General features: G+C 33.7%; 1 protein-coding gene across 5 annotated transcripts in view; it reads right to left on the bottom strand.

Annotated features, from left to right (window-relative positions):
* Positions 1-355: 355 nt before the first annotated feature.
* The window catches only part of LOC118445764 (telomerase-binding protein EST1A), a 130,737-nt gene continuing 110,414 nt past the window's right edge, over positions 356-20,678 (bottom strand). For 4 of the 5 annotated variants that reach the window (XM_035875634.2, XM_085654927.1, XM_085654935.1 and 1 more), the window contains exons 24-27: positions 12,820-12,982; positions 4,426-4,646; positions 3,310-3,394; positions 356-2,905 (exon numbers count right to left, since the gene is read on the bottom strand). In XM_035875634.2, coding sequence (XP_035731527.2) covers positions 2,766-2,905; positions 3,310-3,394; positions 4,426-4,646; positions 12,820-12,982 — 609 coding nt within the window. In that variant the 3' untranslated portion in view covers positions 356-2,765. The remainder of the gene's footprint in view (positions 2,906-3,309; positions 3,395-4,425; positions 4,647-12,819; positions 12,983-20,678) is intronic. The other variant, XM_085654924.1, reaches the window with a different exon arrangement.

Below are 20,678 nucleotides of genomic sequence, written 5' to 3'. Positions count from 1 at the left end.
AAAAAAAAAAAAAAAAAAAAAAAGTTAAATCGATTCGGATACCCTTTTTGATCTCTTTCTCGTGCTGTTCTTCTCCGTTTCTTGGCATATCGCCAATTAAGTAAAAGTCTATATATCTTATAACAAACATTCATACGCACGTTTATCATTTCAAAGTACAAAGCTGATGATAATATGAACGTCTTTTTCACGAATGCATACTTCGTAATTTAACTATGAAATATTATTATCGGCTTAGTTTCAATTAACTATACATTCTTTACGGCTAATCAAATATTTTTTTTTTCTTTTCACTTTCTTTCTTGATTTCTTTCACTCTCATTTTTTCTCTTTATTCTATTCTGTTAAACTAACCTTCTCTCTCTCTCTCTCTCTCTCTCTCTCTCTCTCTCTCTCTCTCTCTCTCTCTCTCTCTTTCTCTCTCTTTTTCTCTCTCGATTATTTTTTGTATTATCGCGTGCGTGCAACTTCTCTCTTTCATACGATCTTTACGTAATTACAATTTTGTCGAAAAATAGGACGTCATTTTCTTTCACTCTTTCAATCTTTTATAGTGCTTTCTAAAATCTTTCGATATATATGATTTTTTCTGTTCTCTCTCTTTCTCTCTCTCTCTCTCTCTCTCTCTCTCTCTCTCTTTCTCTCTCTTTCTCTTTTTCTTATTCAAAATCGTTTAAAAGCCACGAATGGAAAGAACACTTGGTAGAAAAAGTTTACAACAATATCGCGACAAAATTGCAGAGTATAACTTTTGATTGATATACCCCAAAGCTCGTACGTTTTATTAATCGTTCTTCTTTTTGGACGACATCGAAATGTTCTTATTTCATTTTCAATTTATCGAACGTAGCCACGATGAATGAACGAGTATTTCGTTAATCGAAGCTTATCGTCCAAAACGTTTGCAATTCTAATCGCTTCTGATAATTTCTGTTCCGTCTGTCTTTACAAGTAGGAAAATTTTGTCGTTAAAGTTCATAAATAACAATCGAAATGAGTGGTCCTATTTAAATCAATGCACACTTAGGTATCATAATGATTTGCCTTATAACTAATTGCTAAATCTTACAAGAACAACGCGTAAAATTACAAATAAAGAAAAAGCATAGAGTGCGAGCAACATGTAGATCCTATCTCTTTCGTCACGATCGACTCTTTGCCTTACGGAATTATTACCATCTAATCAGCCTTTACTTCGTACAACTTGGTGCTGGTATTATTGTTCGTCGATACGATTCAATAATATATCGCTGATAAAATATTATATATGTACGTACGGACGCTGATAATATTGTTCAAATTTCCTTTGACGTAACGAAAGAAAACGAGCTTCTTCGAAGGTTTACATTGTTTCATTACCCTAATTAATATCTAAATAATCTTTATGTGAATAGGAAAAAAGTCGAAGGTAACGTAATGTCCCGTACAGAATATTTCAATATTTAAAGGCTACATTACGCTCTTAATCTATTATTTAAAATATATTTTTTTTATTTAAAAAAAAGAGAACTTCATCGATATATCATCGTAGCACTGGCAACGATTCTACAAAAAAAAAAAAAGTATAAACGCGATTAAAAGAGAATAAAAAGAATGTTTCGATGGCACGTAACGTTATTTTAAATGGCTGGAATTCGAAAATCCATACATGCCATACGGATTATTATGAGTTTCTATAACTGAACTACTCTGTACGAGGATATCGAACAAAGAGAGATTAAAAAAAGAAAAAAGATAAAAAGAAAAATGACGAAGATACAGAAAAAAGAAGAAAAATGACCGGCGCCAATCGCTCGCTTCTACTCTACAACGAGTGCAATAATATACATTTAGTACAGACATTGTAGAATATACGCAAAATATTCAAAACTCGTACAAATATGTATTCATACAAACACGGTTTAAAAGGATCATATACAACAAATTCAGTCACAATAGATGACTATCTTTGATAAAACGAGCCTAAGAAGAATAAAACTTGTCAAAACTCCCAAGAGACAATATTTTTACGAACATTTTCCTATTTTTGTTTTCTTTCTCTTTCTTTTATTCTTGTTGCTGCTTTAGTATTCCCCTCTTTCAGTGGACCGCTTTCTTTCTCTCGTCTTCTCGAGCAATCTCTTTTCCTGAATATGGTACTACCAAATCTGCTTTACCTACAAGTCGGACTTTGTACCTTACGATCGACGCCTTCTTTACATTCGTTTCATCTGGATTTTACTTCAAATGTGAAGAATCAGGGAGATTACGGAGAAGTTGGGATTCAGGAACGGAATGAAAAGTGTTGCGAGCTCGGAATATGTGAAAGGGCGTCTATGAATTGATGATTCCAGTATTCCTTTTAGGTAAACTCTTGACGCTTTGTATTCTCTTCCGCTTTTGCTTTTTTTTTTTCTTAATTTTCTTTTCTAGAGACGTACGTAGAAGAACTTTGAAAAAAGTAACAAATTTTTGCAAAGAGGAAAAAAACAAGAGGAAAATTAACAGGATACGCGTGTTCGAGTTTCTTTGTTTGTTTTGTTTTTTTTTTCTTTTGGAAAAAGGACGAACTTACGTAAAAAAATCGCGTTTTTCGTTAACGCGCTTTCCCTTCGCAAAGGGTCCATCGAGGTGATGAGAAGTACTTTCTCTTTTCTATTCTCTTCTTTCATTTCTCTTCCTTCGCTTTGCTTTTGATCTAAGTTGATGATCTTAGTTTGCGCGGCGGGGGGGACGGGATATTTGTTTCATCAGTGGGAATATTTGGTCATGAAGTCATCGTCGTTTCAGCCCAGACCAGCCCATTCCATGAAGTCGGGCACTTCTCTCACCGGCACGTCCCTAGCGAGGGCTTTCACCCTCAGGTTTCTATCTTCCGTCAGCAACACGACTTCTCTCCTTAGACGTCGAGGCTGGCCCTCCTCTGCTGAGGCAAGATAAATTAGATTTTGTAGGCCTATGAAAATTGTAGGCTGGGCTAAGATTTGAACCCGGTTTTCCCTGGATTTCGTGTACGGTACTCCCACCAATAAGCTACCCAATAATTCAGAGTTTTCTTTTTGTATCTGTCTCTTTAAAATACATATAACTAGAGCCTTATAATTTTTCTTTTTTTATTTCCTTTTACTGAACTAACAATAAATTATCTAGAATTATTGACTATTAAACAGCGTTTAAGAAATTATTTGATATTATACTTATTATTTTAAATTAAAATAAATCAATAATTGTTTTGTTCACACTAATTTAAAATAATAAAAAAAAATATATATTCTCGAGGATTGATAAAATCGATTATTGACACATAGAAAAATTTTATATTCAACATACCTGGGTTATTATAATCTTTGTTTCCTGTTCTGCAAAGGCTCAAGCACGTAGCTAGAATCCTGTCATCATTTCTAGTTAATTTGTCCTGCAACGAATATGAAAGAAAATATCTTCAATATTTCATTTATTCTTACTGTCTGTTTGAACGTTTAACGATTTCGTATTCAAAACTTCGACAAATGGTAAGAAGAGGGTGAAAAAGAAGAGGAAACTAGATACGCAAGAGACACGACAAAGGGAAATAATAACGAAGGGATTTTTCATTATTATTTCTTTCGATAAATCAAGCTTCATGTTTGTGATCATTGTTGTGAAGTCGTGTATGTTATCACACATACACGACATGTTACCGCAAAGATATACTATAAAAATCACAAATGCGTTAGCCGAACTACAATCTATTTCTCACTGAAAAGAGTTTATCTGAACGGTATAGGTTTCTTAGATATTCGATCCCTTATCATAAAATTTATGCTTCAATGAACACCGACCCAATCCCTTTTCCTCTCTCTTTTTGCACTCTCTTTACTTCTTTGCATGCATTGAATATAGTGTGGCTCTTTTTTCATTCGTATCGATTTTGCTATCAGAAAAACATCAACACTGATTTTCTTTTATCACTCTTCCTATATTAGAAAAGCTATAATTAAGGATAATAAATTAAAAATCTAAACGAAAGATACTTTTTCTAGTCTACAATGCTGCCTGCTATACGGAATTTATCCGAATATGTATGCATACGCATAAGCGAAGCGAATATTCTAATCCTCGATAACAGCAGGAAGTAGTGTACGGTACCTACATGATCTTAATCATATTTAAATAGATCGAGTCTTGTTAAAAATAGATACTGTATATCCGTACTGGAATAGTACTACTCACATCGAGAGTGACAAGAAGCGATAATAAATGCTTGTATGTTCGTCTAAAATATTTTTCTACTCCGTTCGATTTAACTGTACGCATGAAAATTTATAGTCGATCCGGTACATATTGAGATATGAGTTTTAGCTCTTTATATTTTTAACAAATTTGATAAGAGTATCTTAATGATGATAAATTATCGATCTATTGAATACACGAGAAATAGATGACGGAAAAGAAAAACCAGTTTACCTTATCGACGTCTTCTTCAACGGTAAAAGTACTGGATGTCAAGACGGTTCCTCTTGTAGTCAAGCATCGAATTGCTGGGTTTCGGCTTCTCGCAAAAGCCAATGCCGCCTTTGCACTTTCTGCCACTCTGGCTACGTGTTCAGGATCCAAAGTAGCTCTTGATGCTGGTGGACAATCCCTGGCATCGGCACCTCTAGCCAAGCCTTCCAGTTCGTTTAAAACTATAACAAAGTTTCATATACAAAACAAATTAAATCACTTTAGATACTCGAAAAGAGTGCAATGATTGTTCCAAGATTTCTCCTGTATCATATAAAATACATTTATGCAATGTTCAATAGCTTGTTCTTTATGAAAAGCAGACAGAGACAAAGACACACACAGAGAGAGAGAGAGAGAGAGAGAGAGAGAGAGAGAGAGAGAGAGAGAGAGAGAGAGAGAGAGAGAGAGAGAGAGAGAGAGAGAGAGAGAGAGAGTGAGAGAGAGAGAGAGTGAGAGAGAGAGAGAGTGAGAGAGAGAGAGAGAGAGAGTGAGTGAGAGAGAGAGAGAGAGAGAGTAAGAGAGAGAGAGAGAGAGAGAGAGTGAGAGAGAGAGAGAGAGAGAGTGAGAGAGAGAGAGAGAGAGAGAGAGAACAAATTTTGAATAGAAGTTAAACGAAGAAGTTTGGATCAATACTATTAATCGAAAATTTCGTCGCCTACTCCCTTCACGGCATTAACGAATTTTTCATTCTATGTCAGATATTTAAGATTTTCGCGAGAACCAACTTCTTAGATTTTTGAGAAAAACTCATTTCCTTTAGCTTCATCGAGAAGGCTTAGAGAAGGTAGAAAGGTCTGCTGACAAACTCAGCAGGGATTTTTCAGTTTGCTGACGAACTTAGCAGAGATTTTTTGACCTACTGACAAATTTAGCAGGGATTTTTCGGCTTCCATATTCATAAATACATCCTGAAAATATTTTGGAAGAGCAAACTTCGACAAATCTATAAATAGTAAGAGGATTTATTACCGTCTTTCTCGAATATAAACACGAATGAGTTCTTATCTATTTGAATAATATCTAAACACTTCATGATAATAAGACACAATACAGGTTGATCGGTCATTAGAGAAAGAAGAGATGCTTAGTTAGACTTTTGTAGATCTATGTCTCTAGACAATATAGCACAATTGATTCGTTTTATGCTTTATCATATTGTAAATAATGCCCTAACTATATGCCCGATAAATGTTTAAATAGCGAGCGATCATCTATTGGGAAAATGATAAAAATAAGACAATGAAAGAAGAATTGAAGTCGCTGAAAAATAGCAAGCCGTTTGATACTCGAAGAGATATTAGAAAATCGAAGATCGGGTAGATCTGTAAAAGAAATTCAGTAATCTGCGTCAATGATAAAGAAGTTCAAAGGAGCACGACAGATCACGGGTTTGAAACATAGGTGCCCACGCAGTCGAATAGCAGCAAGCAGAAAGTCGCGCACTATCGTCATGGCACCAGTACAGCCAGTCTCTTCGTCGCTGGCCAATCGTCCCTCGTTTCAGGCCGCACATACATGCATTCATGTATGAGCCGTGAGAACCTAACTGTGAACGCTCAGCGTGGTCCGTTGTCGGAGCCAGACAGACCGTGGCTGGTCGGTGAGGTCAACTGGCAACGCGGTAGTCGATTTTTCATGAAGACGTACTTTCATTTTTCGGTCCCCCTCTCCGTTTACATACATATACGATATAATATGCATGTGTATATGTATATGGGTTTATATAGGTACGTATAACGAACTAACGACTCGCTTCACTTTTTTCCTCCCAACTTGGCCATGCACATATCACACAAACCGTAGATGACTGAAAGGATGGTTATACGATGGAAGGATCACATTGTGCAAGAAAAGACGAAAAAAAATCGGGAATCACTTTTTGGAATACATTTACAATTGTAGGACGCGCTTAAATTTCGCCTACATGAATTACTGTCCATTCGTGGAACGAATGGCTGGATATAACGATTAAAATTCTTATTGTTAAGCAGTGGGACCCTTTGAAGAAGGGCCAAAAGGTCGAGTATGATTCTGACAGTTTGTATAATTTGATTCTTGAGGTTTCTCCATGAATTCATATGTATTTGGAACAAATGCCCTAACCACGATAGTTAAATACGTTGAATGTTAATTTTAACTAGTAATAATTAAAGTTAAATAAAAAGTATGATAAAATGGTACACAATAAGTATGGTCTACTAAAAATGGTAGACAATAAGTACGTAATAGACAATACGTACGTAGTGCCAAATTCTCCACGAGTAAATGATGAAAAAAAATATAACAATCGCGGAAAATGAGAATCGGTTATCGCTTTTTTTTCCTACAATTCGGCCACGCTTCGAGCTCTAGCAATCCAGATAATATTTTCATATGTCAATCTCCAATTGGCTATCAGATTTTCCCCTATTATTCGATTAATACAGACAATAGGTAATCACTTTTCTAGAGAACGAGAGAGAGAGAGAGAGAGAGAGAGAAAGAGAGAGAGAGAGAGAGAGAGAGAGAGAGAGAGAGAGAGAGAGAGAGAGAGAGAGAGAGAGAGAGAGAGAGAGAGGTGTGTTTGTGAGGGAGAAAGAGAGAAAGATGTATCGCTTACGCTCGCTCGACAATCGAGTTGCGAAACGAGACGATACCCTACGAAAGATGCAAATGGAGTTTGGGTAAACTTTCTCCGCCCCGATAAATTAAACGTCCGCCAGCCGTATCCTCTTCACAGACAGTTCATGGCGAATCGAGGGAGGAACAGAAAGAAAGAGAGAAGAGAGAAGAGCAAATGCGTAAACCCTTCTCGCTTTCTCGAATAAATCGTTGGCTACCGACGTTAGGCCAGTGCCATTGGAGGATCCCTCCTGCAGACGTGTTTTTCTGCTTCGCATACGTATTTTTTTCCGCTTCTTTCTATCTTCTCCTTCTCCTCTTCTTTTTCTCTTTCTTACTTCACTTTTTCTTTTCCTTCTTTTTTCTCTTCCATCTCTGAAATCCGATAATCGATTCGCATGCACACGAATGAGGTAGACTACAACTGCACACGTAGAGACGTACTATGAGCCTCGCGGGCAACCCACTTCAAGCACTTTCAATTTTCAACGACATTTGGTATGCATTAGTCTACTCAAGCTGAAATACTTGAGCTATCCATTTTCCTAAACTATACTCGTAGAATATCAGCCTCGAAGCAATTTTGCTTTTCTTACACAAAAATCCTTAATGTTATTTTTTGAATAGATGAAATATAGTAAAGTCCACGATGACTATGAAGGATAAGACATATTTTTTATATTTTGTTTCTTATGTCTGAAAGCTTATACTAGATAATATGTAATTCTTTTATTGGAATAATCGTATAATGATTAAGAAATATTCTATGAACTATGATCAATCGATGGACCATCCGTTCGTCAGGAATATTTACGAAGTCGTACGATTGTACCTTCTCGACAAAATTAGCGTCGAAACTAAAAATATATTCGCATTTTTCTTTCGATACTTAACCAATAAAAAGCTATAGGCAAAATGTATTATCGATATTAATTTCTAATTGTAATCGTACGATAGTGATTAATGAATTTATCGATTTCGAACGACCTTAAATCTTCATCGGGACATGATTTTACGGATAAACTGTATGACAATTAGAGTTACGTTTAATAACATTCATTTTTCCTCCTTGTCTTTTTCTAACGGAGCTTTAAAATGGGAGACAGAACTTTAAAAACGAAATTATTATAAGGGTGGTTCACACATTTTAGTTTAGTCTTAATTCAGCCTCCTTTCTGTCTTCATTCTATCATTTCAGTTACTGTTCAGTTTCAGTCATTAATATTTACACATATCAGCTTAATACACTATCAACAAGTAGTACAGATCCTACTTTGTGGATTTCCAAAGCGTTAAAAGAAGTGTTCTATGGAACAGAAAATCTCCTTTATTCATAGATAAAAGATCGCATATTATCAAAATTCAAAATTCTGTCACGTTAAAGTTGAATATAGGCAGAGCAATAGAAAATCTCTTGCGTCTAGAGTGTATTAAAAAAAAAATCACAAGTCTGTCATTTTCAAAATGATAACATTCTTGATGACGACCTCAAACGATCTTGAACACAAAGAAAAATATGTGATATATGCAAGTGACTCCGAATGTTCAAACAATAATTGTGAAAATTGCTGCAAATACCGCCGCATACACTGTCACCGAAAATGTCACTGTAGATTTACTTACTACGCATTCATTGAATACCGTAATTGCATTGCGTACTCAAAGTATCAAAACCGAGAACGCATCTATTCAATTGAAATTTGAACGCAGGATGTGACGCAAGAAGAGAGAATTTCTCACAATCCTCTTCCTATGAAGCTGCAATTGCCGCTAAGGGTATTTTATACAGTCCTGGAATTGATGAATAGAGATAAAGTTAAATATTCTTCACTTAACAAGAATAGAATTATACTAGAGACTTCATACGCGTTTTTCTTAAAACACTGTTTTCGAAGATAGCGGACATGACATCTGAAAAACTGTTTGAAAAATCGTTTTTAAATTTACAAAAAAACTCTCTGAAATATTTAGAAGTTGATGATGCTTTTACTTCTTTTTCTAAATCAATTTGAATTCTTTAATAATTACTTAAAAATGACATTTTTTGTCAAACATTTTAAAAATTGAATATCATCAATGATTCGTCTTTAGAGTTAACTTGAATAAACTATTTCGTTTTTTCATTTCAAATGGGCCGTTTCAACTGGAGTGAGTCCACTGTTAAACGTCTCCAATAAAATTTATTGTCTGCCAGTGACTATATTTTTGTAATTTTTCGATATTTCTAGATAATTATTTTTTGAAGATTCTCAATACATGTACCTTCAGGTAAAGAAAGATTTAGGTAGAAGAGAAATTCCGAATTTCGGCCTTTTTTCGAACCTTTAGATGGTTGTCTTTTATGAGCCTTTATATGGTTGCCTTTAGATGTCCATCTTTTAACAAAGTTAAAAAAAAGATGGACATAATACAGGAGTGAACTAACGGTTATCTATTGAACGCCGAATGAACTTGGTTTCTCTATATGGTCGAATATATTCGATGCTTTTATAAACTTTGTTCAAGATTTCATTCTCTGTTTTCATATGAAACCTATTCCTTTTCAATATATGAAAGCAATTTATATGAATGATAAAACAATTCATACTATATGATCATTTTCGTAATAACGATATAAAACATAATTGCGAGAGCATAAAAATTTTATTTTATAAAATATTCATAAGCAATTATATTTTAATAATTATATGTTTAAATGTAAATTCAATAAATTCGTGAATGAAAGTGTGCACAAAATTGGAAAAGAAAGAGAGAGAAAGAGAGCAAAATGTACCTATATATATATATATAGATAGATAGATAGATAATCCAAAAGAATATTTGAAGACTACCTAAGATTTAATTAAAATACTGTCCGTATATATCTGGCCGGAGTTTTCGATATCTTCGTCACGATCGTTTCGACACAACGAAGATGAAAATTAATAATAATAATCATATCCAACGAAGATAAAATAAAACAATCGACCATCGATAATTTGAAAAATACAAGAATTGATTGGAACGAATAATTTTTACATAATGAATGAAAAGATCTAAATACAAGGTCATTGTTCTTTGCGTATAAATAAATGATAACATCATTTGATTTTTTTATAAACGCATTCATATTTTAATCTAACGTAATTGTACCTACACTTATAGACATAGACGGTATGTATCGGTGCAACATTCTCATGAATAATTTGTCTGTGACAATGCATGTTTGAACTTGTCTGTTACTGTCTGTACGGGCAGTGTAAATACTAATCCCATAGATATATTTGTTATAAGATTAAGCAATAAATAACGAAAAATTGATTGAATATATTAGAAAATATATATTTCTATAGGATCGATTATATTTGCTTACTCCAATAAGATACTATCCCCACAATTGGACATCGCCATGCCTCGTGTACTGCAGAGTTTTTGTTTTTAAGCATGAAATGATAGCTAGTAAATTTAAGTAAGGGGATGAACGAATTAATTGAGAGTCTATGCGGACAATTTCTTTCGGTATAAGATGTACAGCAAAATGTTTCTTTCGATTCTTCTTCTTTGAATAATAATGCAATAACTGTAAAGTTTTCAACAGACAGATGGCAAAATTTTTTTATGAAAAATGTTCGCAGAATCCTAACGCAATCTTCTATTGATAAATATAGTAGTCTCTCTCTCCCTCTCTCTCTCTCTATCTCTGACTTAACTACTGGAAAGTTCATATCTATCAAGTAAATAAATGTCTGTTGATATGAATATTATTAAAAATGTCATGTCTTTTATGTTACACGTCTTGCAAGTTCAATGTCTGTAGATATAAATGGTTCTTTATCATTTATGAGTGATACAATGAGTCAGGAGTGTACGGTTTGAATAAAAGAACATCAAACATCTTTTACGATATTCGCTAATTACGTGATTCCCTCTTAGGCGACGACAAGAATTTTTAATAATAATTTAATTTCGACTTTTGATTATCACAAACTGAACAAAGATTTTATGAGAACTTGTGAAATCATTTTTATACTGTAGACCTATATAAAATAATATTAGAAAAGTATTTTAAATCTTACTTACGTAAATCTTACTTAATTCTACATTGAAATATTTATCCAATTCCTATATCAGTATCCTAACTATTTCAGCTGTCACAGCAAACATATATATGACACATACAAGATGAGAGGATACACAGATTTTAACTATCTGTATTTAAAAAATTCTGCAAACATTACTCGATTCTACAATATTATTTTCTTGTGTTTTTGACTCACAAGATTACATCGAGAACTACACAAACGCCTACAAAGGAATTTTTTCATTTTTTTTCCGACGAGGAGAAATTATTTACAAGGAGAAATAAAAAGATTCTCAACAAAGATGCTACGATCGATCCGCTTTGGAATTTTTCTTTTTTAATTTAACAAAAGTGCACAGTTTGCAAAAGGAGCACAGGTTGCAATGAGAGGGATCAAAGTCCCTTCTCTCACTTCTTACCCTTTCTTATAATTTATAGTCGATTATTTTGCACGTTGCCCAGACTTACAGGGAATATTATTTTGGACAGGGTTATAGCACGATCCTCCTCTCCACATTTTTACCTCTTCCCTTCGATCGGATAATCGATAAACTTCGGTCAAAAAAATGCCCGCTGAGATCATAGGTCAATCGACCCCTATGGTTGCTCTTGCTCTCTCTCTCTCTCTCTCTCTCTCTCTCTCTCTCTCTCTCTCTCTCTCTCTCTCTCTCTCTCTCTCTCTCTCTCTCCTATTTCTATCTCTCTCTATCTCTTTTTATCTCTCTCTATTTCTCTTTCTCTCTCTCTCTTCTTTTTCTGTCCATCTGTATGCCTTGTACACCAGTAGATTCCAAATTAAGCAAAACTCGATATCCCAGCGGACCTTTCATATTCCCAAAATTGACTCAATTGTCGTCATAAAATCGTTTACGACTCGAGTCACGGATGAAGTATAAACTTGTTTTAAATTGAAAATCAACGCAATTTTTTCTCTTTTTCTTTTCCATTCTTTTGTATAGTGAAAAATATGAATTTTTAATCGAATCGAGATCAATGGGAACCAATTTTATTTTCAAGAGAACGAATTGCCGATGATTTTCGTTTTTTTTATTCGCTATATTCATTATGAAATATTTTGATGTAGTATCTCCTGTGCTCTCATTAATGTTTTTTTTTTTTTCTTATAAATATTCTGTTATCGTTAGACAGTGATGAATGATTTTGATGAAAAAAATTAAATATGCTAGTAAAACAGAAAATAATGTTAAACATTGACATTTTGTTCATATACATTATGAAGAGAAGAGAGAAGAGTATTTTAAGCAAATACAAATAATCATAAAGTTATTATTATAAACTTAAATAGCAGAAATTGACCTGAAACTTCTGAGAAATTCAAATATTTTATTAAAGTATATTTACATTTTCCAAACAGTATTCTATTTATGCGTTTTTATTTTAGTAATTAAAACATTAAAAATTTTTATTGTTCAGTCTTTATAAAATAATTAAAGTAATTAAAATAAGTCCAAAGTGATTGTAAAAAAGTATAGTATTGGACTACCTTTCGGAATATTTGATTTAACTATTTTTAATTTGTTGTATAAGCGCGCAAAAATATAGATAAGTGGAAATGTCCGACAAATTTTCGTAGTAGACGGTGCGCCGTATTGATCCATTCGCGGAGACCGGCGGTGATTAGACATTTATAGAAGTTAATTTCGAAAAGGTGTCTCATCGATCGTACTCACCCACCAGCGGTACCATCAGCGTGTAGATGGGCTGTGCTCCAGAGGTAGCTTTCGTAATATTCTGCAATTGTGGCAGATAGTCGATGAAACAATTGGTGTCTGGTACTAATTGTCTTGGTCTCACTTCTATTTCCACCGACACAGAGGATTTCTTTAAGATTGCCTGTAAAATATGAACAAAATTATAATTAAAAATTGTTAAATGAACGTTACAAGCCAAATTTAAGATATTAACTTCAAAGTAGAATTTCTTCCGTCATTCGTTGAAATATCGTGGGGAAGAAAATGAAGAAAGTTCACAGGATGCGCCAGAAGACACATTACCTTCCAATCGAATCCCACGTATGCGCACGGTGCGTCGTGAAACAGTCGCACATACGGCGGAGAACAATGTCGGCTTGAGACGGCACTACGCGAATGCCAAATAACCATTGTTACGACAAAGGATGAAGAAAATAATGAGTCTCCTAATATCGCTTTAAGTCGTGGGATGATAATCGATTTTGTATACGAGATTGCTTTAAACTAAACTCTTCTTGAAAAGATCACTTTATGGGGTTTTGATGTTTTCGCTTACGGTCAAAAATAGTTAGTAGCCCGCGTAATTTTCTATTTCGTTGCGATAATCGCCGATAATCCGCTCTTATTTATGCTCTTGTGATTTATGATTTAAATATTTTTATTATTTTATCTTTTTAATTAAAGATTTCTTTATTGGGGAATTAGATTTTTGAAAAGTGGAAGAGAATATGTATATACGGTGTTCCTTCAGTGACAAGACGCTCGGCCTGGCGGAAAGCATGCGAAGAACTCGACGACAAGTCTAATTGCTCGTAGATGTACACGGATGGAATGCAAAAGTAGTAATGGACCGTACACACCGAAACGTATCGAAGACAATACGCAAATGTTACGCACGTATCAACGATCTTCTCTCTTCCTTTATCTTTTTTGGCAAGAATTCGAAACGTCTCAAAATACGACTTTCGTCTCTATCTATTCTCGACGCATCGCCGCTCGAGCATATTACTCGCAATTTCTATTCCGTGTGGCGCAATATCGGCATAACAGGGCCACTCTCGCGCTTTCCACCGAATCTCGAATCGAGTACGAATTCGATGTTAAGTTCCTCAGTTCTCTTTTTCTGATTGTTCGTTGTCGTTGTTAAAACGCGATCGATAAGTTAGCTTACTTATAGCCAATATGTCGAGTTGTTTAAGATAAAGTGTAGGATTTAGGATTCTTCGGAAAAAAAATTCACTTCGAGTGTCAATGTATCTGCGATGTACGTACATAAAATATTCTCTCGAAATACGAAAATGAGTCAATAATTATCCGGAATTTTTATGTTGGCTTTTTTTATGTTGGCTTTACTGTCAAGTATTTACGCATTAGTATTCGTGGTTTTCCTCCAATTACGTATGTCAAGTTTTAAATACATTAGATTGATTACATTTTATTTATCACGATGTCCATTTTGCTTTACGTTGCAAAAAAGAAGAATAGTGAGAAATTATCCGTTTTTTATAATCTGAAGATGTATCAGTGAATGTATACTGGATAGCTCGAAAATTCAGCCAAAAACATTTTTTATGAAGATATAAAAAAGATTGTGCAATGATGGAACAAATATGTTGAAAAATAATGTTATTGGAAGTATTATGTTTTTATTGAAATAAATTTTTCAGTTGTATTGTGGACAATTATTAACAATGTCTCATATCACCGAAAGCTTTCCAACTTTGTCCAGTCTCCTATGTCCGTGTCAATATTAAGAATATATTGTATAATGAAGCCGAATGAAGATGTAGAGAGAATCGAATGTTGAAATTTTTATAAATTGCACGGAATCAGCGTAGACGACGTTGAACAATTACAAGTCGAATACGACTTACTCGTATTCGAGAGGCACTTGAATACCTCGCTACGGACGTAACGTTCGCTCAACTAGACAGCGACTCCGTGAATGAATGGGGACACCTGTTCCGATATTCAGGTGGGCATGTCGACTTATTCATAAGCGACTACGCAAGCCGTTTGTTCTAGTTATGGGGAACGGCGCTTTTAATCTTCAGTTGATCAGGACACATGTAAGCATCGAAAGGGAAAACAGACTATAACGAGTTATCGACCGAAATTATTTTATATCTCAATAGATCTGAACGTAGAACAATTCAAAAATTGATAACTTTTATTAGAGAATTTTAAAATATTAGAAGAAATATTTGTATTCTATACTGATCTCCAGTTTACTGAATGTAATGAACATACGATGAAATTATTAGAAACCTAATAATATTTAATCCATACAATAAAATAACTTCAACAAAGTTTTCGATATCCCTGATTTTTTTAATACTATAAAATGCACAGATTAAAAACAATTATATGGGAGCGAATATCTACTATATTTTATATAGTAGGCATTCATGATAAAGTTAGCCTAAGAACCTGGATAGCTTAGTGATTATTGAGTAGTCATCCGAAAAACGAAAAAGCCGGATTCAAATCTCGATCCAAAGAAACCAACTTTTTTTGCAAATCCTACAATTTGGAAGTGAATAGAGAGATTGACAAAAAGTGTATCAAAAAAATGCCTGGGAGTAATAAGTTAAAAGACATTGAAAGATATGCTTGATGAGAGTAGTGAGTAAAAAGATATTGGAAAGTATACATGAGAGTTTTGTTACATTCACAATCGTCTATTTTATTAAATATAACATTTTTCTACGTTAACGTGTATAACGAAATATAACATTTTTCATTGAAGTATTACTTTTACTTTAAAACACTTCATTTTTTGTTTCACATATATTTTTTTATTAGTTTGAACGAGAAAAACACTACTGTACTATCTTTTCGATCTTCGAGGAAACGCCTATCTGTTAACTATCAACGTAATTTTACTTTCATGTAGTGCTTACATTTTCTTTTTTTCAATTTTTAATGATTCATTCAAACTCATACATAGCTCATACAAAGTTTTTTTCCCGTTGGAAATATTTATGGATTCTTAAAGGATGTTAACTGTTACGATTCGGTTTCGTTTCCTTCTTTTCCATCTTTTTGAAACGCATACCTTCATTCTCGTTACCGTATTCGTCACTTTTTCTTCTCGATACACGTACACGATATTTATGTACGATCTTAGGGAGAGAAAGAGAGAGAGAGAGAGAGGGAGAGAGAGAGAGAAAGAGAGAAAAAGAGAGAAAAAGAGAAAAAAGAGAAAGAGAGAAAGAGGGAGAGGGAGAGGTAGCCCTCGTCCGACGAGTGTCTGGCTGGTCTGGCTAGTCTGCCCTCCTCAGTTGCCCTCCACAGTTACCCTCCTCGCCTCCTCCATCGTGTCTTCTCGTGAGAACCCGCTTTGTATCACGCATCGCGGTTCTAACGCCCGCGCATATTAAGCACACACCGACGTTCTTTCCATACACTACCAACAACGGTCTCCAGCTCGTGGTAACATTGTAAATGCGCAACACTCGCAGAAACTTACTCGCACCATTAGGTGGAACGGCCAAGCATAAGCGTAAGTGAGACGGAGAACACACGTGGTTTGACACGGACGATGAGGAACCGACACGAGTCCTCCTTTTAGATTGCTTTTTTGTTTATTTTTCTCTTATTTTATCGTCCAATTTGCCGACGATTTTAACGAAATGAATATGACTTGCTTTATTTTCCTCTATCTGTCTGTCTACTTCTCTCTTTTATCTTTTTTTGTTTCCATTGTCTCAGAATAACGAGAAAAGTGAATGTTTTGAACAACGTATATTTTTATAAAATATTTATTTTACATGTATATATATATAAACAAAATATCATTAAGCATCGTTGTATGGAAAACTTTGGAGAATTTAATGTTTTAGATGTTTTCTTATTAAAAATGATTTGATGAATTGTTAAACGTTCGCTGTATACTAACCATAGTTACCCGACTGAATTCTGTTAAAATTAAGAACTCTACATGAATGTAGCATATCTTGATATCTTTATGACAACAAACTCTCTTTTGATGTATATTCATTTATAATTTGTTCTATATTAATTTCATATAATTTGAATAAGAAACCAATAATTTACATCAGGAATGGGCAATTTCTTCTCCGCCACGAGTCATAAAGTCCTCACCATCAATTAATCTGTATAACTACTATTTAAGTTCACTAGCTACTACTTCAACCAATTATCTATAAATAGACAGAAACAAAAGCCATGCAGTTACGAGACAAGTGAAATAATGTGGGTCGTTTTCTCTCACCTTACCGAAACAAGTAAGAGAAGAAACCACATGCTGACCGCTACATAATGGGTCATATAACAATTCTAGCAACGAATAATTCAAATTAATCAAATTAATTGATAAGCTTAATAAATTGATAAGCCTAATTAATTAATTGTATGCTTCTTATATTTTTTATTTTTTAATTTTATATATACAAATAATAGATGTTTATAATTATGAAAATTACGAAATTCGTAATATAAATAATTTTCTTCCGTAATAGTTTAAAATAACAAATTCATATTAGTATGAGATTTTTAAAATGTGATTAACATGTGGTCTATTTAATGATAATTTATATATATATATATATATATATATATATATTATATTTCATTATTAATTTCTTAGACTTCATTATCAAAATTCTAGAAATCTGATCATTATTTGATTTCTGAAGAATTTTAGAGTCATCATTAATATCGTGATCAGAATCACAATGAATTGGTGAAATTTTTGGATCAGCTAATAAATTGACGACTTCTTTGTTTACTGTTATTTTTTTTCTTTACTTCATTGTTTCTGACATAGTAGATATAATCGGAGTGGATGAAAACAATCAAATGTGAAACAAATCTTTTATTCTTTTTCCTCTAGACATTTTTCACGTATTTAGTGCCCAGTATATTCAAAAATCTTTATTTCTGGATTTTAAGACTTCTTCTGCTAACATTGCTATAGTTATAATAACATTTTTAATAATGTCCGTTCCATGAATTAAATAATATTTCATAGATGCTAAATGGCATATAGTACAATGTAAGAAAACACATTTTTTAGCTGTGTCTTTTGTATATTTTTTGAGTGTATATCCCTAAGAAAATGCTTGAAGAATAGAAAATGATACATTACATATCTTCTTGATAAGAATATAGCAACTATTTTAGTGCAATATATTAATTATTTGTAGATCTTTGCAGTTAATTTTATATGATAACAAATTAAGATACATAAAAAAAAATAGTAAAAACTAAAATCATAGCAAATCCATTTAAATCTATAAATTGCGAGAGCTTTATGTCTCAAAAAAGTATTATTAAAATTAATGTAATAATTTAGTGAAAATGAAGTTATTGTCAGAAGAGTTTATGAAAAAAAATGTTTAAAGTAAATAAATCGAAATGTTATTTTTCGATATCTTCATCAACATTTGCAAAATACATAAAATAAAGATACGTTCAGTTATACGCACAGCAGAATGCACAAACAAATACTAACGCAGCCAAGCAAATATTGCCATTTTTGCTCCGAATTTGTTATACATATGGGAAAACCCTTCTGCTAAGGCATTATTTTATGATAGTAAGTTATTATCTGTTTTCTAAGGCGCAGATAAAACCGAAACTTTTTGATTTTAAAGACATTCAATTTTATAATTATTATAATTATTCGTCGTTAGAATTTGTCTCACTGTACGCTAGTTGCCCATCTATGATTTACATAATAAAATAATGAAGTATCAGATGTTACACTCTGTGATAGTGTACACTAGTGATTCAATTGTTCCGTACAACGACAGCATTCTGACGGACAACTTCACTATAGCGAAAGAGTTAACAAATGAAGATATAAATAAATAAAAAATTTCACCAAAAATTATTCTCGTATAAACATTGATTTTATATTTAAAAATATTTTTAAATTAAATTTTTTTTATCCAGACAATCTAATAAAAACTTACGATTTATGAGGATCTCTTATATTCAAGAAGAAAAAGAAAGGAAGTACATGATCGTCTGCACTCGATGTTGAATGAACGACAGTAAGTAACTATAAAATGAGCGAGAAAATTCAGTTGACGGCAAAGAGAATAGTAGTCATATTAAATGCAAACAATGCGGATGCATGCATAAACAATTTTTTCAAAAGCTCAGTAAACATGGCGGTAATTGTTGTTTGACAGCAGTACATGTATCTTCGGAACGTCGATAATGTTTATAATCTAAATAACCAGCCAATGAACTACAAACTTCTAAACTTTACTAGCTGTCGGCTTACAACAATTTGTATCAGGATTAAAATTCAGAACGATATGTGAATATGTGAAACATAATAAAAATATAATGTAAATGTACCAGAAAATAATGCAGGTGTATATAAAGTATACACTATTGGAAGCACAAGTGTTCAGATAGTATAAGGTATTTTTATAAAGTCAAGAATGTGTGGAAGACGAACTACCGTTCCGGAAAATATTTGACGACAAAAACAGAAGAATATGTTCAAAATGGTCGAAAAGTGAGAATTTTCAGATTGACGTTTAACATTAAGAATAATCAGTACTACGATAAAGAATTCGTCTTGTCCGTAAAAATATTGCAGATAGGTGGATGCTTCATCATGACAATATTCCCTACCATTCTATGATATATTATCGGACATTTTTTATCGAAGGGGCATTCCAGTAATTCCGAAGTCTTCCTATTCATTAGATCTGAGTCTTGCAGACTTCTTTCTTTTCCGAACTAAAATTCAACTTGAAAGACCATCATTATGGAAATGCGAACAACATCCAAAGTGCTGTGACAGACAAGTTGAAGGCGATAACACTAAACGTCTTCTAACACTGCTACAAAGAGTGGAAGAAGCGTCTCCAACGCTTGTATAGCCTTCAAAGAAAACTACTTTGAAGTTAATAATGTGGTTTTGTAAATCTCTTTCAAATACAGAGTTTTCTAGTAACAGTCTCACTACTTTTCTGCCACGCCTCGTACTTTGACGCTCGCGGAAACGTTTTCGCAGTGGATGTGTGGAGAACGGTGCCGATAACTTGAAAATGTAGATGTGTTAGTGTTACGTTGCGCTGACGATGGTATTGGAGACGAGCAAGGTGGGGATACGTTCTCAGCTCGAGGCTACGAGGAATGTGCCTTGACACTGGCGGAGGACCGATGGACGGCGCATACAAATATATTTACCGGTTAGGCTCTCGCCGATTCCTTGCAGGAGGCAGGCACTAAGCTCTTTTATTTCTTCTGATGTGTGCATATACATGTACATAGATATATCGAGCTGAACGAACATTACGGGTAACGCCCTTTTGTCATTCTATTCCGCGCAGTAGCCTGTCGCGAGAAATTATCATTCTTCCGATCGAAACACGGAAGGAAAGCCATGCTGCCCTCGCGCACGCAGCTCTCGTTACCGAATAATTTAGAGAGAGAAAGAGAGAGAGAGAATAAGTTGAGCATCAAAGTGAGGGACACATTTGTAGCGTTAATTGAAACTCCATATTAATCGTATCGAAAAGAATGACGACACGATTCTACTATTAGCAAATACTGACACCACTATCACTTCGGTTCGATTCACGTTAACGAATTCGCTCTCTTGTCTTTCTAAATAAATTACATAGGATGAGTTTGAAATGAGAATCGATTAAGGAAAAACAACGTATAGGCTTGTAAAAAGAGAAACCGGGAGATATTTAGATCTTCCTTTTAATCGTACTTAATAATCGAAAATTATTTTGAGTTTGCTTAAAAGATTATTCCCTATTTCCCTTTCGTTGAAAATGACAGGACAGTCGAAGAACGTCGTCTCGAATTTCATTTTCTATCATTTTTTTCTTTTCTAA

The sequence above is a fragment of the Vespa mandarinia genome, chromosome 1, assembly GCF_050613455.1.
Source record: "Vespa mandarinia isolate Hongniang chromosome 1, ASM5061345v1, whole genome shotgun sequence".
Classification (NCBI taxonomy): domain Eukaryota; kingdom Metazoa; phylum Arthropoda; class Insecta; order Hymenoptera; family Vespidae; genus Vespa; species Vespa mandarinia.
Note: the sequence above shows the minus strand (reverse complement) of the source record. Positions and strands in the feature narration are given on the sequence as shown.